This window comes from Natrix helvetica (genome assembly GCF_964273705.1).
Source record: "Natrix helvetica genome assembly, chromosome: 2".
In the NCBI taxonomy this organism is placed as follows: Eukaryota; Metazoa; Chordata; class Lepidosauria; order Squamata; family Natricidae; genus Natrix; species Natrix helvetica.
Window position 1 is genome coordinate 219,633,637 of NC_138552.1, and position 25,263 is coordinate 219,658,899.

Consider the following 25,263-nt stretch of genomic DNA (forward strand, 5'->3'; position numbering starts at 1 on the left):
TATTATTTTCCCTGTAGCAAGAAAATGCAGAAGCTCTTTTGTTATTTTTATCTTCACAATTCTTTGATCTTTAAAAAGAGAAAAAAAACATTGCACGCACGTTTATCCTTAACTTGTTGCCTACTAAACTTAGATCTTTTTTAAAAGCATTCCACCATAGCAATTTCCTTAAAGTTTTTATGCATCCATTTGCGTAGGAACAATTTTATTTAATTCTTTTTGAAGGTGAATCAAAATGTTCTTAACACTATCGCCCGAGTTGCACATGGAGGGGGGGGGGGTTGCTGTTGGCTCAGTTTCAGCATAGTTACAATGCAGGAAGATAAACTTTTTTCCCCCATAAAAATTTAACTGCAGGCCCCAGTTACCTTCTGTAATCATCATGCCATTTGGGAATGAATTTCTTTTGAGGCATTGCTAACACTTTGACATTACTTTTGATTCCTGAATATTTGCTTTCCCTGCTTTTTTAATCTTGCATTTTCTTAAGTAATTATGCAAAGTAAATATGCAAAGATGGAACTTGATTTCTGCTTTAGTAAGGCCCCTGAGGGAGAATCTGGTTGTGCTGTTCTGATCTGTCTGATATGCCCTTTCCCCACACTGAATTGATAGTATACTGGCACTTAAATGGAGATGACGCCTGTGAACATCTCCCATAATCTCTGAAGCTTTTGGCTGAATCAACAAAGGAAACACTAAGACTGATATCTTGTTTAAGGAGAAGGGGAGTAATGGTGATATGCTGAGGCCTTCCATTTACATACAGATAAACAAGGCAGAAATGGGTGCCATTGGCTGCATGTTTTATTCATTGCTAGTCTTTCTATATAATGCTTCAAATCACTCCTAATGCTAATGACATTTACTAGGCTCTGTCATCTCAACTCTGAAGACATTTCATTTTCAATCCTTATGGGTTGATTGGCTCAAATACACTATTGTGAAGAAAATCAATCAACTTCCCTCAACCTCAAAAACATTTTGGAAACCAGCTTGACAAAATGCCGCATCTAACACCATAAGATCAGTGGTGAAATTCAATTTTTTTTACTACCGGTTTTGGGGCGTGGCTTGATGGGCGTGGCGAAGGATACTGCAAACTCTCCATTCCCACCCCACTCTGAGGTCAGCCAGAGGTGGTAATTGCCAGTTCTCCAAAGTAATAATAATAATAAATAATAATAAATATTTATTTCTTAGCCGCACCCTCTCCCGAAGGACTCGGGGCGGCGTACAATGAAACATATGAAATAAATATGTGGACAGAACAAACATATAACAGAGACATATACCGAGACATACACAAGGAGGAGGTCGGCTGATAAATAAAACAATTAAAATACAGTATTTAAAAACCCCAAGATAATTAAATATAATTAAAATACCCAGTAAAAACCCGTCAGGAGCGATATGGTTAGATCAAAGTTGAGCCAGGCCAGCTGCTTGGAAAAGGTGGGTCTTAAGCTCAATACGAAAGGAGCGGAGGTCAGAGGTATTCCTAATATCCGGAGGGAGGTCATTCCACAGGGCTGGGCCCGCCACAGAGAAGGCTCTACTCCTAGGCGCCGCCCCCCGACACTGTCTAGTGGACGGCACCTGGAGGAGGCCCTCTCTGTGCGAGCGGATTGGTCGCAGGGGTGTATGGGGCAGAATACGATCCCGCAAGTAACTAGGTCCTGAGCCATGGACTCAAGTACTCAAGTACTCAAAAGTTCTGCTACTGGTTCTCCAGAACCTGTCAGAACCTGCTGAATTTCGCCCCTGCATAAGATCATCAAGCCTTGTGTAAAAGAAGTTGATAACTTGTTCCCTTTTGCAACTGAAAAATAACTAAATTTCAGTCCACTTCAAGTAAAGTTTTACAGAACAACATTGAAATACAAATGTGGGTGGATATTATTCTGGCGGAAAATCCTGGGGGATAAATAATTTAATTGTCTGCATAATAAAACTTTTCTGAATTCAACTATCCTGGAGGTTTAATATGTTTCATTTTGCTGCAAGTGCGTATAGTATCAAATCTACTTTGGGGAGGATGCAGACCATTGCAATGCCATTGTGATTGTGCATCCTTTCTCAGTTTGATGCTTGTAAGATATATAGAAGTTTAACTTTCTTTAAACAGCAGCATGGAAGTTGGGGGTTATAGGAAGTCTGGATGCTATTTTCTCCCCCTATTAGAATACTTTCTAGGCAGACCGCTGTCTTTCCCTACCTTAGCATTACACAAACACAATTAACTGTTTGAAAATTTATTTATAGCTATGGCGTATTGCTGTGGGAACTGCTTACGGGAGAGGTTCCTTACCGTGGCATTGATGGTCTTGCTGTGGCTTACGGCGTTGCTGTCAATAAGCTTACTTTGCCCATTCCATCCACCTGTCCTGAACCATTTGCTAAACTAATGAAAGGTACTTGTGCTGCTTATTAAGACAGCTGATGTAAGATTGCTTGCATGTTCTCTATAATATATGTGACTCTTAACCTCAGTGTTTCATTCAGTTCTAGGCTAACTTCTACTCAGAGTCAGAAAACATTTTTCCATTCCACTACATTAATATACTTGGCATATGTGGGTCATTATTATTTTTTGAAAGTTGCATTCATCTTTGGAAGTACTAACTTGCTTGTTGATTCAATCAGTTATATTCTACCTTTCTTCCCAAAGAAGCTCATTGAAGTCTCACAGCAACTTGAAATATAGCTTCAGTTAAAAGAGTGTGAACTATCTAAATGTTACATTGTGTTCCACCCAAGTTCCTTGAGTGAGGCTTTGAATGGGTTCCCAGGACAATAGCCAGTATATTATGCTTAGTCTCATAGGAAATCAAAAGACCTTGTCATTGGAGTGATAAAACTAGACGGAACATCAATCACACGCTTTATCAGAATGCCACTCCTTTCATCATTCCAAAATTTAAAAATAACTAAAACGTTACACCTTAGAACAAGTCATTGTGAGGAAAAAAATGAGATTTTTTTTAAAAAAACAAGAGAACATGGGTACATAGGCTCAGTAGCTCTCATCATTCCCATTGCACATAGCACATGAGCTAATCTAATTACTATTACTAATTTAATTTATATCCTGCCTTTCTGCCCAGAGTCATGTATTGGATGTTCCTATGATCTGTTTATCTTTTTGCTACCCCCAAAATAAGCACTTGGCCTTATTTTCAGGGAGGCCTTATTATTTTTGAGGTGCAGGAGGCTGCGAGCATGGTCACCTCAGGACTGCTGCTGTGTTGCAATATTTTCAGGGAGGGCTTATTTTCAGGGGAGGACTTATTTTAGCGCATGCACTCAAAAGCCCAATTGGGCTGATTATCTGAGGACGTCTTATTTTCAGGGAAACTTTTTGAAAGTGAAAGGATCACAGGCATTTTGAAAATCGTGCTTATAACCCTCCATGCATACATACATTCAAGTCATATGCTTCGGTTGTAATATTCTACTCCTATGTTTATATGTGATTACCTCTTGGAAACTGTACTAGAACCACATCAAGAAAGTTCTCTGTTGATTTTTGTCAAATGTTCTTAGAACTGAGTCTTCATGAGAGAGAAAAGTATCTGCTGCTGTTGTTGTTATAGCATTTCTGCAAGGTGGAGTTAGAGTCAGTTGGTCTTATACTTCTGACAAATGTAATTGATGAATTTCAGAGTGCTGGGCACAGGACCCCCATATCAGACCATCATTTACTATGATTCTTGAGCAGCTGACTGCCATTGAGGGGGCTGTACAGACTGAGATGCCTCAAGAATCTTTCCATTCTATGCAAGATGACTGGAAACTGGAAATCCAGCAGATATTTGATGAACTGAGAACCAAGGAAAAAGTGAGTGAATTTTAAAGTACATTGAGCTTATGTGTGACTATACTTGTTTAACTAAGGTTTGGACAATCATTGGGGCAGGAGGGGGAGGAAAATAGCTCAGCAATTAAGAAGCTGAGTTTGTCAGCTGGAAAGTCAACAGCCCAGGTTCGAGCCCAGGAGTGCTGTGCAATGGGGCAAACTCCTGTTACACGCCCCAGCTCCTGCCAATGTAGCAGTTTGAAAGCATGCAAATGCATGTAGATAAATAGGTACCACTTCAACAGGAAGGTTACTGCATTCCGTATTTTCAGGCTGGCCACATAACAATGAAAACATGCCTCATACAATGCATGCTCCCTCTGCAGGAAATGGGAGATGGGCACCATCTCCTTGAGTCAGTCAGGACTGGACAGGGAAAATATTTTATACTTTTTTCGAAATCATTGGAGCTCTTTAGCTTTTTGTTCATTCTCATTTACTATCAAAACATTTAGTTCTTAAGACTGGCTTCCATTTTTGTAGTTACTAGAATCATTTTTTAAAAGTTCCTTTTCAGAACAAATAGAGTTTTTTAAATGTTTTGGAGTTCCAGTATGTTTTACTATGTTAATATTTGGGTTATCTTTTAACTCTGAGCATCTTATTTTAATTATGATGCTAGTAGCTAGAGCCTGTTTTAAAATGGAGCAGTTCTAAAAATTACTGATTGTTACTTTTTTTGCATTGGGAGTTGATTGAGGTAGGCAATTTTTGGAGCTAGTGGACATGTTTGAAGTGGTCTCCCAACATAGCTGCCATTAAACTGTTATATGCATACAAGATAGAGTTTTGGTAGCCATTTGGGAGCCATTTTTTTCCCAGAAGACTGTTAATGAGTTGGCTGTCAATTCCCTAAAGCCTCCTGTCATGCTTCTTACCTCACTGTTTAGATTTGTCCTTTTTCTAAGTTAAATATCGCATTTTTCGCTGCATAAGACACAATGGACCATAAGACGTTGTTCGGCTCATTTCCGAATAGTGAATTGAGAATGCCTAGAATTTTAAGAATTAAACATTGGTGTTTGAGGCAAATGGGGGATCCAGATTTATTGTTATAATTGACACAATGCTGGAATTTGATGCTTACAACTTACTTGGGGTTGTGATTTGCCAGGTCCTAGGAAACAACCAAAGTTTGCTTCTATCTCACTTGGATTCTAGGAGGCTTACAATAATAAAAAGAAGAAAATGAAAGGAGTGTAAATAGAACTAAAATAACAGAGCAATAAAATAAACAATGAAAAAGAAACGCAACAAGAATATATCAATGTGATAACCAAACAGGTGGATGGGTGGAGAGCAGAGAACAAGAGAGAGGGGGGGAATTTGCCATCAATCCAACAGCCACCTCCTGTGTGGAGCTCCTCATTTGGTCCCCCAGGCCAACCAGCAGAGCCAGCTCTTCAGGCTCTTACCGAAGGATAGCAAGGTGGGGCAGATCTCAACTTGTAGGGGAGGATGTTCTAAAGCCAGGGGTATCCAAACTTGGCAACTTTAAAACTTGTGGACTTCAACTCCCAAAATTCCCCAGCCAGCTCTGCTGGCTGGGGAATTCTGGGAGTTGAAGTCCATAAGTCTTAAAGTTGCCAAGTTTGGACACCCCTGTTCTAAAGCAGTGGTAGTCAACCTGGTCCCAACCGCCCACTAGTGGGCGTTCCAGCTTTCATGGTGGGCGGTAGGGTTTTGCTGTAACTCTGCTTTATAAATTTTATAAAGTAAAGTTACTTCCCTACTTTATAAATCACCATTACTGTGGAACACGTGGGCGGTTAGAAAAATTTTTACTACCAAAAGTGATACAAAAGTGGGCGGTAGGTATAAAAAGGCTGACTACCCCTGTTCTAAAGGGTGGCCGTTATAGTAGAGAAAGCTCTTATTCTGGATCCTCATAGTTGGAGTCCATTAACAGATAGGATCCAAAATAGGCCCTTTCTGCTGGCACAATTAGGATGGCTTGTCCTAGCAGGATGATGTGTTTAATCAGATAGCTGAATCTATGCCATTAAAGGTTTTTAAGGTCATAACTAACACCAACATAGTTATCCTTAGGCAAATCACTTGCAGCAGGAAGGATGAAGCCTATATAAAGGAATGCTTAATCGTCTAGAACAGTGGTTCTCAACCTGTGGGTCGGGACTCCTTTGGGGGTCGAACGACCCTTTCACAGGGATCGCCTAAGACCATTGGAAAACACATATTTTCAAAAAAAATACGGAAAACATAAAATAATCTTATGGTTGGGGGTCACCTCAACATGAGGAACTGTATTAAAGGGTCGCAACATTAGGAAGGTTGAGACCCAGTGGTCTAGAAATTGGTTTTGTGTTCTGTATAGTAAACAATAAAAAATATCCTGCTTGTTATCCCTCTGATTTTATAACATATACATAAAATGAGCCAGGTTACATATTCTTCATTTACACGTCTTAATAGAAACGTTTCCATGCTTATCAGTGTAACTGAATCTTGTTATTTACATTTAAATTTCACAGACAGGAGTGGTACCCTTGGGGACTGCAAAATCTGTTACATTTTAATTAACTGGTACCTTACTGAAAATTGTTATTTCTTCCTTAAATGCTCCAACAGCAGAATTATGCTAAAATAATAACATACTGTAGATACAGACTTTCTGTAATCTCTTACAGAAATTAGCAAGAAACCCAAATGATGGGGGGGGGGGAATACTGATTGATAACAATAATGTGGCCAAAGAAAGCAAAGATAGCACCAAGAGTAATAGGTGCCTTGAGTGCAATCCCAAAACATCTGGAACATCACTTGAACACAATCCTGCCATTAACCGTGGTCACGTGATCCTCGTTGACTTTCTCCCTGCTAGTTTCCCAGGCTTCCCCATTGACTTGTGGGAAAGTATCAGTCTTTATCTATCTTCAGTATCCTATATATGTCATCAAGCCCTCTATGGAAATTCCAGCAAGCTTTCTTTGTTTTCATACATTTATAAGCATCAACCGTTTCCTTCGTGATAACGGTACAGTCAAATATGCAGTTTGTTCTTGCAAACACTTCAGATGTTTTCCTCCGGCCTTCAGTTCTAAAAAGCTTAGCTAGTTTCTTTCCAAACAGAACATTGCCTGCCCCCAATTAGCCATGTTACGTACTGTGGAGGTTCTCCTGTTTAGATAATTGCCAAATAATATCACTATGGATGTATCCATTTATTTAGTTAATAAATATATAGGACCGCCTATCTCATTTACATGAATCTGGGCAGCTTGCTAGCAATTAAAACAAAATGAAAACAGCCTAAAACCACAACCAATGATTAATAGCATAAATAGCATAAAACAGCATAAAACACCAGCCAAGAATAATTTAATAGGTCACAGTCAATATAACTTAAAATCAGCCTCGTCTGCATTATCAGGGTTCTGGGACTGATAGCAAAGCCAAGTTTTTAATGCCTTGTGAAAAGCCAGCAGAGTTGAGGCAAATCTGATCTGGGGGGTGGGTGGGAATGACGTTTTAAAGAGGGGGGAGGGTGCCATGGCAGAAAAACCTCCCTCTCCCAGGTCCTTTCGATATATAGTGCACTCTAATGGACAGGACCCAGAACAAGCGTCTCCTGCCAGTTCCAGTGAGGTGCATAAACACCACCTGGGGTGAGATCAGAGGTGCTATTCAGCCAGTTCTTACCAGTATGGGCAAACTGCTAGCAGTGGGTGCTGGAGGCTCCGCCCACCCGCTCTGACATAATGTGTGACCTTCTGCACATGCATAGAATGGAGCAGGCATGCACGCGCATTCACATTTGCGAACCGGTAGCGAAGGTAAGTGAATCCCACCTCTGGGCGAGATGGCCCGACTTGTTCTTCCTGAGGCAGCAGACGGTGCTCTAACCACTACTTCCATTGCAATCGTTAGGAGCTGAGATCAAGAGAAGAAGAATTAACAAGAGCTGCTCTTCATCAGAAATCTCAAGAAGAGTTGCTGAAACGGCGAGAACAGCAGCTCGCAGAACGGGAGATTGACGTATTGGAACGTGAATTAAATATATTGATATTCCAGTTAAATCAAGAGAAGCCCAATGTTAAGAAGAGAAAAGGGAAATTTAAAAAAAGTCGATTAAAGCTTAAAGACGGGAACAGAATTAGTCTGCCTTCAGGTTTGTTCCTTTTTCATGCCCCTTGTCTTCAGCAGCTTTACTTAAGGCAAATAGTGCGTTTCCAGTGTTGGATTCAGTTGTTGGACAATGTTTTGGACATTGCCATATTAAAACCAGTAGCATCATCTCAAATAGACGTTCAGAGGGGTGTTTTCCTGGATGAAAATTCAAGTGAGGAGATGCTTCATGAAGCAGTGTGTGCCGTTCACTTCTAGAAGCAGAACCAACTGATGGTCATTCTTTAATTACAGTTCCTGTTCAGCACAGCCTCTCTACAGAAGACTCACAATTTGCCTTTTCCTTATACTGCTGTCACCTATATGCAGAAACTATGGGTTTGGCAAATGACATGTGACTTTTCTGGCTTTGGCAAGGGACAGGAAAAGCAAGAAGAAGCTTCAGTGTTAGGTAAAGTGCCAGGTTGAAGCAACTGATGTTGTGTCTTTGCTTAGACCAAAATAATCACATCATCTCCATGGCCTAATGTCAAAGTGAATCTAACTTGCCTTGTAATACACCTGATGTCATAATCTCAAATCTCCAAACAGGGAACACTATTAGGTGTGCACAAGAAATTAGTAAATTCCAAAGGAATTTAGAAGTGTTGCTCATTCTATGTAGAGTTCTGATCTATTTTTTAGTTATAAAAACTTCATGAAGAAAGAAAGCTTATATGGCAGTAGATTGAGAATAATTGCTTTGAAGTATGGTCCCATAACATGCATTTTTATATATTTAAATGCTTCAGATCCCTTTGGGATCACCTATTAGTTGGACAAATTAATTCTTTTGTCTCTTTCCTGCACTTAATTGAAATTTAGAAAACATTCTGAAAGTACATAAACTCACATTTCAATGTGGCTGATGAAATTATAATTGCTTCTTTTTGATGGCATTGATATTACTTATTTATAATACTTTATAACAAGGTGCTATTATATTTTTAATTAGAAAAGGGAAAGAGATGGATTAAATCACTTCCTGCTTTACACCTATGATGCTTTATATTATATTAGGTGTCTAATTAGGAAAAGGAAAGTTTTAATTACACTCTCCTTTATTCATGTGGTGTTTCTTAGCTTCTATGGTTTGTATTGAAGCTTTTGAAAAAGAAGATCAGAACTATTTGAAATTAATATAAAGTAAAGGAAGAAAAAAGAAAAGAAAGAAAGCAAAGCAAAAAGTGCAAGAAAAATAAAGTTGAGGAAAAATTGAACAGACAGGAAAAAAAATTCTCTATAGCATTTATAAGTACATCCATGTGGTATTTCTGTGCCCTTAGTCTTTCTGTCAAGAATATCATTTCAGTAACTTGTGCTATTTTATCTGTTGAGGCTTATCTTTCTCAGAATTGTTGCTATACAATTAATTATCAGTTATTTACCTTTTGTACACAATGCATTTTCATAGCAAAGAGACAAGTTTGAGAGCTGCTGCTGGTGGTATGAGCTGTTTATTAGTGCTATTTCCTATTAGATGTTTGCTATTCTGCTTATAAGAATCTGTTTCCATTCACATCCTAAATGCTTCTCTGGCACCGCAGAGCTAGCTATTGAAGAAAGTCAGTTCTCTGCGGTATATACTTTGAAAAATCACATTCCACTCTTCAGTTAGATCAAAAATTTCTTGGATAATTAACCTGCTTCTAAAGGTAGTTATGAAGAAACAGTCCCAACCCACTGCCTTTGAGACAGTCTTGACTATTGCTGACTGCATGGACAAGTTTCTGCAGTTTTCTTGGCAAGATTTCAGAACTGGCTTGCTCTCGCCTCTTTCCTAGGGCTGAGAGAGCACAACTGGCCCAAGGTCACCCAGAAGGCTTTGTGCCTAAGGCAGGACTAGAACTGGTTTAACCATTGCACCAAATTGGCTCTCCTTAAAGAGTTTATAAGTTAATGTGGTCTTTAGGCTCTTATTAGTAAAGGATTTTTCTTAGGAATGTGCTAAAATTCAACATTGTATGTGCATCTCTTTAATATAATGCAGCCAGATAGTCTGTTATTGAAATTTTATTTTGAAACATTTCAACTTAACCTGTCCTTTTTATTTATAACAGATTTTCAGCATAAAATCACGGTGCAAGCTTCCCCAAATATAGATAAGCGCAGAAGTTTACAAAGTAATAGCTCTAGTCCACCAAGTAGTCCTCCAATAATTCCTCGCCTTCGAGCTATACAATGTAAGTCTTAAAAAATGAGTATTTCTGTCCTGTTGATCTTGATACATTTTGCAACATTTTTTTAAAAATTCACTCTTAAAAATATTTCATATTGTTAAGTGTAATCTTAAACTTGTTTGACTAGAAATAACTGGATTGACCACATTGTGACCTATTGCTCCCAAAAAAATGCATTGGGTAATATTGCAGAAGGATTAAAAGAAAAAAGAAAAATGATGATTATTGGTTAATTTCAATAATTTTACAAATGTATAGTAATAGGGTAAATTCTGGTGCTGATACAACCATTAATCTGAAGCTGAGTGCATCCATCACAGTGATAGTTGAATTTCAAACTAAATTAATTCTGTTTTTCTTTCATCTTTCATCTGATCTTCACTCCTGTCCCTAAATATGGTGTCCTCCCCTCACACCCACAAACCAAGAGACAACAATTGAACTGGATGCTTAATCAGATATAGCACTTTGTATAAATTGGGAAAACTGTGTAGACTTTCATGCTCTTTTAATCATTCCTAAGGTTTACTTTTATGTAATTCTTCTACGGTCAATTCATGTAAATTCTTATGCCTTGTGGAAAAATAATCTCTGTGTCTCTGATTAATATAAAAGTTTGATTGAGTATATTGTATCTTATCTCAGGAAAACATGGCAAATAATAGCGGCATACAAGAAGACTGAGTAACATGATAAACTACCGTGTTTCCCCGAAAATAAGACAGGGTCCTATTTTCTTTTGACCTCTGAAATAAGTGCTTGGCCTTATTTTCGGGGAGGACTTATTATTTTGGAGGTGCAGGAGGCAGCGAGCGTGGTCACCTCTTGGCTGCTGCTGCTGCGTTGCAATATTTTCGGGGAGGGCTTATTTTCAGGGGAGGGCGTATTTTAGTGCATGTGCTCAAAAGCCCAATTGGGCTTATTATCCGGGGAGGTCTTATTTTGGGGGAAACAGGGTGTTAACATGAGGAAAAAATAGAATTCAGTTCTTTTCCTTTTCTTAAAATAGGGCCTTTTCCCCATTGCTGAATTAAGGTATTTCCACTTGAGTTGGAACAAAACTATTCAGAGTACTCTCCATGCCCATCCCATCCTGACTCTACCGTCTGTTATGACAGTCTGCCAAATAGTACTATCTTGATTTTGCCTGTTCACCACTTGATAGGCAAAGTGATTAGGTAATTTCTGTGCCCTCCTGTTTCTGCATGCCAGCAACAAGTGGAAAAAACATGCATTAAATATAGCATGACCTAACGTGTCTTCTTCAGGTTTCTGCTCATGCCCATTCTTCTACACCCTATTTTGTTGTAACCCAAGGGTAATAAAATGTTTTAAAATGGGGGTTGTGACAGAAGGTGAATAACAAGAATTTTACTTAGGATTTATTTCTTCGTTCCTGCCTGTCCTTTCTTTATGTAGGATATTGATGCTAACTTCCAGCTTCTTCAACGTTTTGTTCAGGAGACAATAGACAAGAGGATTCGTTCCCCATTCTGCTGCTTTATTAATACATTATTGCACTAAACCAGTAATGGCTGTATAGCTAAACCACATAACATCACTGCCATCTGAGCATTACTGGGCCAGACTCTTTAGGGCAGTGTTTCTCAACTTGAAGATGTCTGGACTTCAAGTCCCAGAATTCCCCAACCAGCTGGCTGGGGAATTCTGGAAGTTGAAGTCCGGACATCTTCAAGTTGCCAAGGTTGAGAAACACTGCTTTAGGGAATCCATGGAAAATGGCAACAGACATGATGTAACCAGGGAGGCAAAGTGTAATGGCCATATCAACCTGAAATGTTCAACAAATACCTACTAGTGCTAATCACCTGATAGTATTTTTCAGTGTAATAGATGGCAAAGCACAACAGACTTTGCACACTTCACAGCTATGGTTGGATATTGTCAGCATAAGGGGGAAACATTTATTTATTTAATTTGTCAAATATATACGAGATAACAGGTATAAGTATAAACATGAACATAAGCACATGAAATGAATACAAATAAATGGGGACAGCAGGACAGGGACGGTAGGTACGCTGGTACGCTTATGCACGCCCCCTTATCGACCTCTTAGGAATCGGGTGAGAAGAAAAAAAAGGAATGGGATGCGGTCCACATTATTTTACATCCGTTCAACTGGGTTTAAAATAAACCTCACTCAAAGGATGGGCATTAAAAAAAAAGGCAGTCTTCAAGGACAGGGTAGAAAAGAAAAGATTTTGCCATTCATGTTTTTGCTGGAGTTGGATTCAAATGAGAAAAGGATTGAAAGGATCAACCTCTGGTCTCAGGGACTTGTGCGGGTGAAGTTGTGGATATATGTAATTTCATTCTTCACCAGAGACTTTGGACCCAAACAGAAGTGAGATTCCAGGAAGGAATTTATGAATGTTACACAAGATTCTTCGGCCAAGAGGACATTGTCAAAGGCAGGGATTGCTGCAGTTACTCGTTTCATCTACCAGCTCTGCTGATACCAGAATATTTGCACATTTGTAACTGGGCACACAATTATAGCTGTTAATTGTTGAGGTGGAAAATTTAAAATTGCTTACTTATACAGTTTTGTGCTTTGCATTTCTGTAGTATAAACAAGTGTCTTGTTGGATCAAGACATGGTCCATCAGTCAAGCATTTTGTTTCCAAAATTGGCAATCCAGAAGTTTCCTCAATTTCACAGTCAGGGGTAAATAAAGTCATGTGTTTCCATCAGCAGAATTGATTTCTGCTGATAGAATTGGAGAGAATGATTGCTGTTCCCATGCAACTGTTCATGTTTGCTCAAACTTCCCTCCAAAAGATTGTTCAACCCCCAGAACAGATATTGAGGCAAAGCAGGCTAAAGAGAGGAAGAAGAGGAAGAAATACTGTTGTGTGAATAGGCTTTTGCTCATGTAACATTCAACTCCTCCAAAGCATATATAACTGTCAAAAGTCTTCTCTGTTGACCATTCTTAGTATCTTGAACTTTGAACTGTATTGATTCCAAATATGGACTTTCTGTGATATTTTATTTACAAAGAGTTAATTGACTGCATTTGACAATTCACAAAAGAGAAATGCACACTTTCCAGTTTCTATAAGTAACAGGATGCCAGATGTGCCTTGGCAAAGGGAGATCATTACGCATAAGCTTAACTGAATTGCGTCTGGGGAATTTGAAATGCTGCTTACATGTTATGTTTAATTTCTAAAAAAGTCTGCATTTGCCTTCAGAAGGGCTGGGGGGGGGGAAATATGTGGACAGTGTATAGAATTTGTCCTTTCCAGCAAAGGAAAAGAAGGGAGTGTTACATTCAGCTTAAATCTCAATGTTTTCCCATTGCATTCAATCATTAATGCTGGTTAATTATTCAGTATGTTCTGTTTGAGGATAATAAATTATCACTCCTGTTTCCCAGCACTGAAAGAGGGCATTGTCTGTCAGTTTTTCAACCTGGATGTCTTGCAAACAAAAGATTATTTTCTTCACTTTGAACACCATTTTCTTAATCCTTTGTTCCCATTATCTTCTATTCCTCCAGAGTTAATAGATAAAGCTGAAGGAGAGCTCTTCCCAACATTAAAAACTATGTACTCATTTGGGTAAAGCTGAAGCCATTTTCTTATTCATGCAGCATATTTTCTCCCCCACTTTGAGTTCTACTGCAATCACACAATTTAAATACTTGATACACAATTACAGGTATCTTTTTTTTTACGTTTACCAAAACTCTTTTTTGTATAGATAGAAATTTCAAGAGGGGTCACATTCATCTTTAACAAAGCAATTTTAAAAAATGAAAACTTAATTAATCTTTGATAATAGTTCCATACTTTTTATGAAAGGTTATGTAAAACAGATTTTAAAACTGAATTCAAAAATACATTTTAAAAAAGAAAAATACATTTAGGCATTGCAGAATGCCCCCTAAAAGAAGAAAAAAAGAAATTCTAATAAACTTATTTCATCCGCAGCAAGTACTACATTAACTGCATCTTCATTCCTTACCTCACACCATTTTCTGTAAACTCATATTAAAATCTCTAAACAGGAGAGATAAAGTTCTTATTAATCAGCAAAGATCCAGAAAAAAATTAACAAAAATAGCTTATAAACATATATATTCTCCTTTTCAATTTAGTCTAAGTCTCCCTCTTCTATCTCCCTCTTCTGTCTCTTAATTAAACATTGAAAAAAAGAATTAAAAACTATTAAACATTACCAGAAACAATAACCTCTTAGCCATCTATTACAAACTAGTCCATTATATTGTTAAACATTTCCAAAAGAAAAACAATCTAAATAACCATTAAGCATTGCCAGAAATAGTAACTCGTTATTTAATCATAATTAAATAAACCGGTTTTATTTTATTTTTCCTCCTGGGCTTCTTAAGTCCCATAAATAAAATTCTAATTCCTGTTTTCTTCTATACGCTTTTGTCTCTTCTCTCAAAATTCTTTATCCATGTCCACTTGCAATTTCTATGAAGTAGCTCCAGCAAATTTCTTATATTCCAATTTAAAAGAGTAATCGTCATTATCAATAAATAGGACTCAGTTTACCAAGATTATTTATTTTATTTACTTATGTTATTTATTTTATTTATTAGAAAATTAGATTGGGCTCTCAGTTTCTTTCTTTCCGAGGCCATGAAATGGGCAAAATAAATTACTGTCTTTAATTCTTTCACTAAGCAAATAAGAGTGCAGGTTTCACCCTCATCCCAATCAGATTCAGTTCAAAACAGAAACTACTTATCAGAATTACTTGAAAGTCTCAGAAATGCACATGCCCTTAGGTAAATGCAAGCCATTGTCTGATTATTCTTGGGACTCCTAGAATTTGCAAATTTGAAAAGATCTTAGGACACGCTATCATATGGTTTTCCCCCTTCTTCATTTGCTTCCTGAGGAAGGAATCTTGGTGTCTTAGTCACTGTGACCCAACATTGATAATCTCAGATGAATAGCAAGTACTATTAGATGCCTCCAAGCTGTGACGATAGCACTTTTTCTAGAAATCTCCCACTATTTGAAAAGTCATGCCCAACAATTGGGGAACCATAAGAACAGGGACATGAATCACAGAGGTTATTTAGAGAAAGTGGAACTTTATGTTCACAAAGTATTTTCATTGATTTTTTTTGGGGGGGGGGCAACGGACCATAGTCTGTCCAGCCCATTCTAGAGTTAATGTTTTCAGGAGTGTGCGGGAACTATACGTTCATTTTTGTGTACTCTCTGTACTTAATAGATACTAAGGTACAATCCAGAATATTTAGAAAAATGCAGCAATATATAAATTTGTCATTCTCACAATCATGTATGGACTGTCATTATCTTCTCGCTGTCTTCAGAACTGTTTCCATTTCTGTGCAATATAATAGGAGTTGTGTAGCAATGCCGAATTCAATATTTTTTTAAAAAAATATAGATGGTTAAACTGGCTCAAATCAAATAAATGCCTAAGGCATGCGGCCCAGACTGGATAAGTGCTACAAAATCATCAGTGGGGATTTCACACTATTAAATAGCAATTAAACTATTGAGGGAAGTAGAACTCAATAATAATGAAAATGTTGAGGGAAGTATTACAAATCGTAGGATTGAGTTAATTAAAGATGGTTCCCCAAGAACTTATATATTCATTTATTTGTACTAGCTGTATCTAGCCCCTTTACTCCAGGAGCTGCAAGGCAGCATACAGTCTACTCCATCTTTCACTTTTCTTAACTATAACTTTGTGCAATAGGATGGGGTTAGACAGAGTGATTGGTCATAATCATCCAGTGAATTTTTAGGTCTTAGGAAAGACTAGACCACTGATGGTGAACCTTTTCGGCACCGAGTGCTGAAAAGGGAGCACTTCGCGTGTGTGCATGAGTGCATGCCTGAGCTGCAACCAGAAAGAGGAGCTGCCCAGGGATCATGTGCACTCCAGAAAATGAACTTCTGGCGCAACGCCAACCAAGTCTTCTGTTTACTGCCACGCATCAGTGGTGGGATACGATGGTGCCTGCTGGGAGCACCAGGTACCGTTCCGGTACGGTGCTCTGGAGGGCCCACCTGCCTGCCCGCCGTCCTTACCTGTATTTGAGCCGATTGGGGCTTATGCGCATGGATCGTACAGCACCTGCACGACGCTCCGCCAAGCAGCTGGAGCATCGCAGGTGGTAAGTGGTGGACACCAGGCCCCATTGCACCGTACCGGTTGCAACAGGATTTGAAACCCACCACTGCTACGCATACGCACATGCCGATCAGCTGGCCAGCGTGCATGCTCACACCAGAAAATGGAAGACCTGCCACACGCACAAAGGCCAGCTGATAATTGCGTGGACATGTGCGCCAGAAACCCAGAAGAGGAACGGATGACGTCACGTATGCCAGGCGACACGGCTCCGCCTGCCATGTCGCTCTGCGTGTCATTAAATCTCCTCAGTCCTAGACCTGCCTAATAATACTGTATACAGGTAGACCTCGGTTAACAAACATTTGTTTAGAGACTATTCAACCGCACTGAAAAAAAGGGACATGACTGTTTTTCATATTTAAGATCATCGCAGCATCCTGATGGTCACTTGATCAAAATTCGGACGCGTGGCACCTGGCCTGTATTTACGATAGTTGCACTGCCCCAGGGTCATGTGATCACCATTTGTAACCTTCCCATCTGGCTTCCGACAAACTTAAGTCAATGGGGGAAGCCAGATTCGCTTAAGGAACACAGTGCAATGATTCACTGTGGCAAAAAAGATAGCAAAATGGGGCAAAACTCACTTAACAGCTGTCTTGCTTAGCAATGGAACTTTGGGGCTTAATGGTGGTTATAAGTCAAGGACTACCTGTAATCGTTCATATTCTGTTCTCTGCCAGGCTTTGTTGAGCTATTCCTAGCATGCAATCATTGGTCTCTAAGATTCAGCTATTTAAGAAGAAAAAAATGAAACTGGTGTTGATTTATTATCAAGCCAAAGTACCACCAGGTGGATTCATGTATATTCTCTAATTGTTTCTTCAGTGATTTCCAAAACTGACTCAAGTACAGCTAACGGACAAAGAAACAGTATATATGTGTACCAGCAAGATGTAGATATCACAAGTGAATATGAACTTCCCTGTGGAGTTCAGACAAAAGGCAAGCTGATATTCACTAATACAAGGTGTTGGTTGGTTGGATTTCCTAGCTAAATTTGTATAAAGTGATAAGCTGAATACTTACTTGGATAGCCATTCCAGCGATTTCAGATTAACAGAAATATTATATTGGCATATTAAGTCTAGACTTTTCTCATCGAAGACATTATTCAGTTATATCTAATGAAAGTATTCAGAAATAATAGCTTATCTGAATTCATCTAAAAATAAAGAAAAATTAAAGGCATGAAAAAAAAATCACTATCTATTGATTGACTTTCTTTTCTTACCTTCTTACCTTGGTAGATTCATTCTTTGCCTGCTTCATTTGATCATTTTCTTACCTGCACTTTGGAAGAGAAAATTGTCTCTGCGGTGGTTCTGTAATGCAAATCTTATGGGTAAGGTAGATGCCGAATTCTTATTGAGATCTTTTCTCTTTTTCCAGTAACCTCAGACGAGAGCAACCGAACGTGGGGAAGAAGCACAGCTTATCACCAGGAAGAATTTGAAGAGGTGAAAAGAAGCTTTAAAAAGAAAGGTTGCACTTGGGGACCAAACTCAGTTCAAACAAAAGAGCGTGCAGACTGCAAAGAGAGGTATGGTTGATGGGCACTGTGAGAACGGACAATACAGTGTGTCTATGAAGAACTACTAGATATTTTGCTTCTTAGAAAGTTTAACGGTATGTAGATTTCATGGGAGACAATGAAAAATCACACAACTGTGAAGACACTGAAATAAATACTGTAGGGCTGCATGAATGGACAAGTCAAAAGTACAATTGCGCATGCTGGACTGAATATTCATGAATTCTTTGTGTCAAAAGAATACAGATTCAATAAGGCAACATATTGAGTTGAAAATCTGAGGACTGAGACTTAAACCTAATCTCTTTCTCAGCTTTGTATCCCAAATAAAGATCATCCCCTACAAAATGGAGCAAAACAGATGTAGCAGAGATTTAGAGAAGGAGTATATCAAAGTCTATCTCTTTAGTTTGGAAGAGAGAATCTTGGCTAGAGAAAGTATGACAACTTAGATCTCAACGTTCCGAGTCTATTGTGAGATTGTACAAGCCTCTGCTTGTTCACAGACTATACAGTTCCAATTGCTAGGGGAAAATCTCTCTTTACGTGCAGTTCCAGAGCATGGGCAGCAGAGTTGAAATATTGTTAGTAGGGGAGAGGAATGTGCAGAGTTCCTCGTTCATAGAAGTGTTCTGGGAGCATATTATTTCGCACACCATATTCAATAACAAAGCAAGCTAGTGGGCACCTCTGTGCTTTCTTCCATGGGAGTAATAGACATAAAAAGCAATGATTATGTTATTGCAATTTATGTCGGAAAAATTGGAGGTAGGAATAGAAACCTGGGTATTTTTTAAAAACACCCCTACTTCTTACTAAATGCAAACATGAATTACTAGCACAAAATTACAGGATGAAAAGAGTCAATTATCTAGGCTGTCCCACAGTAGTTTGCTTTTTCTGGGTAAAGTTATTGTTAGAAGAAATTGAGAACTATCAATTACATTAAAGTCCTGCAGCTTAACTATGATTCTGAAAAAGAAATAAGCTTATCCTTATTATATTTTCTTACAAGTTAGGAAAAAGTACGTTCAAACTCCAGATAATACAACTGATAGGACAACTTTGCATCTGAGAAAAAAATAACTTTTCCTAAATCAACACATATTGAAAAATTGTGGTGTTTCTTCAAATATGGCAGACTTACGACCAGCCTGTGGCTTATATAATTAGTCCTATAAAGTAGGTAGCAAAGGCTCAATATATTCTGCGGTGCAGGAAAAACACATTTGCATTCTTCATTTTATTTAGTATGCCTTTAGAATCATATTTGTATAAAAAGAGTAATGTTTCTTATAATTAAGAGTTCCTCTGATTTCAGAATAAGACCTCTTTCAGACGGTGGCAGTCCTTGGTCAGCACTTCTGATGAAGACTCATACAGGTGTCCCATTAGCTTCTTTGTTCATGGACCAAGGTAGGTGTTGAAATGTAGTTATTTTCAGGGCCCTAAAAGAGAAAAGCGCTTAAATGCTTAGGGGGCCATAAGCTGTAAATCATAACTTCTAAATAGCATTGGCATGATTTTTTTTAGCGAGCTACCAACATCCCTGCCCACCACTAAAATTTGGCAGCAAATATATGTAAAGATTTTCCTTAAATATTTTGTTTATTTATATATACCATTAAGGTATTAAAGATATACAGTATATCCTGTATAAAATTTGATCCTATTCATTTTTCCATTTGATCCTGCCTACTTTTTATGGACTTGGTGTCTGTTTGGATACAGAGTTCATTGTGGTACATAATACTGAAATGCAGTTTTCAGTCCTGGGAAGCCCTACTCCTATGTTAGACTTGACTGCTTTGAAACAGGACATCAAGCTTTCTCATATACTGAAAACATTTAGCAGGGCAGGAGATGTATGGACTTGAGTTCCCCAGTACTAATTGCATTGCCATTCTGAGCAACTCCACATTTTACAAGGGAAGACAATCTAAGGTCCTTTTATGCTGATGCATGAGGGTTATATCCAGCGGTGTAATCCTCTGAAGTCTGCTACCGGTTCGGAGCCTGCTACTGAGCGTGTGCTTTGCACGCATGCGCATCCGAGGCACACCTGCGCAGCACTAAAAAAGGAACATTTTGAAGCCTTCCAAGTCTGCAAAGGTAAGTAGAACAGTGAGGGGGGGGGAATCTGCTGTGGCACGTGATTTAGATTAGCTAGAAAGCAGGAAATCCGATGATTCTAGCTAATGTAAACCACGTATCACAGCTGATCGTCACCCAGCTGATTGTCGGAAATACAGGTTTGCCTGAACATTTTTTACTACCCGTTCAGGTGAACTGGTCCAAACCGGTAGCATTTAACCTTGGTTACATCCAATGGGATCCTTCTGTTAGTGGAACTGACATCGGTGGATCAAATTCCTACCCACTTCCATGGTGCCCCAATTCTGTGCTGGAGGATTGGGGGATTTCTTTAGAGCAGATTTAGAAGGCATCAGAGAAATATTTGGGAAGTTCTAGTTGTATCAAGACAATTCTGTTAGCTCAAGGTAGAATTTAGATCTATTCCATATTTATTAAATATGCCTTCTCTTCCCTAAAATATATTTGGTGTTTATAAGAGAGATTATAGACAATATTTTTATCTTGTCATATGCTCTCAGCAGTAAATTCAGATCCAGGTAGTCCTTCTAATGGAACAGTTGAAAATAAACCTATACACACTGAATTATTTTGGATACAAAAATCAAGTGAGATAATCCGCTCGCACAGAGAGGGCCTCCTCCAGGTGCCATCCACCAGACAGTGTCGAGGGGCGGCGCCTAGGAGTAGAGCCTTCTCTGTGGCGGGCCCAGCCCTGTGGAATGACCTCCCTCCGGATATTAGGAATACCTCTGGCCTCCGCTCCTTTCGTATAAAGCTCAAGACCCACCTATTCCAAGTAGCTGGCCTGGCTCAACTTTGATCTAACTATATCGCTCCTGACGGGTTTTTATTTGGGTATTTTAATTGCATTCAATTACTTAGGGGTTTCTAAACATTGTATTTTATTGTTTTTATTCATTAGCCGACCTCCTCCTTGTACATGTCTTGGTATATGTTTTTGTAATATGTATGTCTTGTCTATATATTTATTTCATACGTTTTATTGTACACCGCCCCGAGTCCTTCGGGAGAGGGTGCGGCTAAGAAATAAATATTTATTATTATTATTATTATTATTATTATTATTATTATTATTATTATTATTATTATTATTATTATTATTATTATTATTATTATTATTATTATTGTTTAAATGTTTTGTTCAATTGACATTCATAAAAATGGAGGTGGATTGTGGATAAAGGAGAAACAGTGTTGTTTCACAGCAAAGAAAAAAATTCTGAAAAATTTATCAATGTGGTTTTTAAGTTATTATGTTGCTTGCTTTTCACTAGTCAGGAATTTTGTATTACTGTGTGATATAATAAACTGTTCTTTTTATTTAAGAAGTACATCCTGATTGTAGCATTGTCATGCTATCTATAATTTCATATTGGTCATTTAAAAATACTTTTAACTTCTGAATATAATATATAAACATACCAATAAATTTTGCATTTGTACAGAACAGAAACTTTCCCCTGAAGGCCTTGATCCTAAGCGACCAAAACAGTTAAAATTGCCAAATCAGGCTTATATTGATCTACCTCTTTGGAAGGATGACCAAGAACTGCAGTCTGCAGAACAGGACAGCTTTGAAGGAAATTCTGCAAATTCTGCAAATAGCACTCCACAAATGACCCCAACAAATAGTATCAGCAGAACGTTACAGAAAAAGAAAACGGACACTGTATTGTACGGTTGTGCTGTCCTTCTAGCCTCTATAGCTGTAGGCTTAGATATTCGGGAGCCAAACAGATTGCAAAGTGGGGATGAAATGTTGCATAAGGAGGAAAAGAAGAAACGTGACAGCTTGTTTCAGCGAGCGTCGAAGTTTCGGAGAAGTGCAAGCCCTGTGAGATTGCAGTCTAAGAGAGAGGAGGCATGTGTCCCTTCATCAGCTACAGGTGCAAGTACGGTGAACCTCCTGTCCATATCTTCCATTTCTACTAAATGCCTCCTTCAGCCTGACCATGAGGACGCAACTATGAACATAGCGCCTGGCAATGAAGATGTTCCCATTGAACCTTTTTTGCCTGGAAGTCAGGCAGGCAAACAAGAACAACTAGACAAAGTTGATCGGACTGTCCGTCCTGATTTGCCATCTCCCAGTCTTCCTTTGAAGCAAGAACCTCAATGTGCAGCCGGTGCCATTCCTTCGAAAGTCAAAGTGTGGGGTCATAGGCGGACCAGGTCAGATGGAAATGCGTGTCATTCCACAGGTGAGTAAAGTGATATTTGTGGTGGGTGAGAGAGAGGGTTCAGTCTGATGAATAACAAAAACAATATTGTAGCTCATAAGCGTCAGGCAGAAAAGAAACAGTGGGAATTACTAGGACTGAAAAATAGTTGACGTATTCATGTTTCAACTTCAATATTTCAAGGTAGAAACTTAAGAGCCGTGGTGGCACAGTGATTAGAGTGCAGTATTGCAGGCTAATTCTGCTGACTGCCGGCTGCCAGCACTTCGGCAGTTCGATTCTCATCAGCTCAGGGTTGACTTCCATCCTTCCAAGGTTGGTAAAATGAGGACTCAGATTGTTGGGGGCAATATGCTGATTCTGTAAACCACTTTAAGTGGCTTTAAAGCACTGTGAAGCGGTATATAAGTTTAAGTGCTATAGGTGTTGCTATTAATATAGCAGTTGATTAGAAAGACTTCAGTCTCTAAATTCCAATGCGTGTTTTCTCTCCGAAGACAAGCTAGAGGGAAAAACACAGTGTGAGGCAGAGGGGCCAAGCTCTTAGAATGGTTCAGTATCATGCAACTTGTTGTGGAATTAATGTATATGTTATTTTCTATGTAGCAGCACTATAACTCTGCTTTATATTTCTCTTCGATGTCTTTCTCTTCCACTCAGCTAATGGAATTTCTAATGAAACTCTTGGGAATCTCCATGCATCTGCTACGCCACAAACAAACTTTCAAAATGACCTTTCACCAGGGAAGCAAGAAATTGTCAATATTATTCCAAGACCTCGACCTTCTTCTTTAAGAAGCAGATTGGATCCCTGGCTGGCTATTTCTCAAAATATAAAGCCAAACCCTTTTGAAACGGGTAATTTAGAGGCCGGCAGAGATTCAAAGGCTGAGTCACTGACTGATACCAAGGAGAGAACTAAATTCCACATGACGTCTTTATTGGATATGGACGTGGAAGGTCAGAATAGTGACTGTACGGTACCTTTGTGTAGGATGAAGAGTAAAGCAGGTCGGCCATCAATATATGAACTGGAGAGAGAATTCTTGTCTTAAGTGCCTTGGAATTTTTAGCCTGTTTTAAGAATAAACTTTTATGCTGCTCTTTTCTAAATGTTGTGATCAGTAGAGTTTGATATCATGCTAGATAGATGAAATATTACAGGCAATGATCACTGTAATCCCATAGGTAGTTTTATTGATTCTACCATCGCTATCCTGAATGAATACACATATGTGGATGTCAATAAAGTTTTTCATAATTTTGATTTTTCATTCTTTTTTGCCAAATGTCCAGCTACTTTATTTAATTACTTTTCCCACCAACCATTTGAACTGCAATACATTAAAATCCCATTGCACTGAAAAGATGTTTTTCTACAGAGAGAACTCCATTCTGAACTGTGGTTTTCTTGAGACACCCTTGTAAAATTGTATTACCTTTAACACTACAAGAGTTGCCAATCACATTTGGCCAATATTCATTGGAAACGTCACAGTTCAACTTTAGAATAGTTTGTCAAAATCAAAATGAATGTTATGCTAATTTTGACAAAGCAGTAACTTTTATAACTGAAATATATTTTGCTAGGCAACTTTAAGACAGTAGTTTCATTAAAAATACTTAAGATTTTTCATGTAAATTTCTATTATCTATGACTGAAGAATTATTCAGTTTGCTTGTGTCCATTTGTCTGGTTTGCATATTTTTATAGTGAATGGCATATAAACTGAATCATAGTCTATGAAGTACTTCTGACAATAGTGATGGGGTAAATGGAAAAGATGGAGATGAAAAATGTTATGTCAATTTCATTAAACTGAGTTCTCCAGACATGTCAAATTTCAACTCTCACAATTTCCAGGCAGCGTGACCAAACTCACTTGGAGGACACCGAGCTGAGATGGCTGATTTAGTATAACAAAAGCTTAAAAAGTTTAAAGGTTTTTAGTTATTAAAAAGGCTTCTATGGAAAGCCTGTTTTCTATAGCTGACTTTTCCTATTTAGGAAGGCTTTAAAAAGTCTTACCAAGCTGGCTTTTTGCCCTGTGTCAAAATAGAACTATTAATTATAATAACTTTTTAATTTATGTATTGATAGAAGTTCATGTAGAAGTGATTACATGGGCATTTTGACTTAAATTTTACTTTGATAAATTACATGCTACTATATGCATTTTAGATGAGTTCTGGAATGCATTTTAAGATAGAAAGCATTATTCAAATATAACTTTTGAATGACACATTGCTCTTTTATGCCATTCTGATGGATCTGACTACGTTGCAGAAATTATTTAGCATGAAATTTTAACGTCTAATGTAAATTGAGCATCTAACATAGAATAAAAACTCAGTAAAAAAACCACCAGTAACAACAATCATAAATGCACACACGGGGCAGCTGCACACCACAACAGTCACAAATAACATCCTGTGTAGAAGGCATCAATCACTTTCTTCCTGTTTGAGACCTTTTCTCCTTTGTAAAGTTTTTTTTTCCCCAAAAGCATCTGAGCGTTGCACAAAGTGGGGAGGGAGGGAGAGAAGATCAGGAAATGAGATGAGAGAGAAGTTGAAGCAGCTGCTTCAGGTGGCAGATTGGGTGGGTGGGGATAATTCCAGAGTTTAGAAAATCATGCCTGCTGCTGGCATATATATATGAATGGTTTGCTCTAGATGCCCAGAGCTGGTATGGTTCTGTCCTGAAGGAAAGGCACAAGAGGCATAATAGGGTGTTGACCGTTTGAGAGCTACATGCAATGAAATTTTATTTTAATGTATGCCGATTAGTGTGTATTCAAAGTGACAATAAAGCCATTATAAGTCTAAGAGCAGAGAAGATAAGGGAATATGAGTGGGAGGTGAGACTGTATGCCATCTTTTTCTGATGCGTCTACAAACCCATTTGAAGACAAGAGACAGCCAACAGCTCAGAGAGAGTGGATCTGCTAGTCCAGGGGTGTCCAAACTTGGGAACTTTAAGACTTGTGGACTTCAACTCCCAGAATTCCCCAGCCAGCATAGCTGGCTGGGGAATTCTGGGAGTTGAAGTCCACAAGTCTTAAAGTTCCCAAGTTTGGACA

General features: G+C 38.5%; 1 protein-coding gene across 2 annotated transcripts in view; it reads left to right on the forward strand.

The window, feature by feature from the left end:
• Window positions 1-23,447, forward strand: part of MAP3K21 (mitogen-activated protein kinase kinase kinase 21) — a 54,257-nt gene extending 30,810 nt beyond the window's left edge. For both annotated transcript variants that reach the window (XM_081940130.1, XM_081940131.1), the window contains exons 3-10: window positions 2,266-2,414; window positions 3,666-3,841; window positions 7,748-7,988; window positions 10,045-10,167; window positions 17,741-17,891; window positions 19,204-19,298; window positions 21,446-22,201; window positions 22,841-23,447. In XM_081940130.1, coding sequence (XP_081796256.1) covers window positions 2,266-2,414; window positions 3,666-3,841; window positions 7,748-7,988; window positions 10,045-10,167; window positions 17,741-17,891; window positions 19,204-19,298; window positions 21,446-22,201; window positions 22,841-23,235 — 2,086 coding nt within the window. In that variant the 3' untranslated portion in view covers window positions 23,236-23,447. The remainder of the gene's footprint in view (window positions 1-2,265; window positions 2,415-3,665; window positions 3,842-7,747; window positions 7,989-10,044; window positions 10,168-17,740; window positions 17,892-19,203; window positions 19,299-21,445; window positions 22,202-22,840) is intronic.
• Window positions 23,448-25,263: the final 1,816 nt, after the last annotated feature.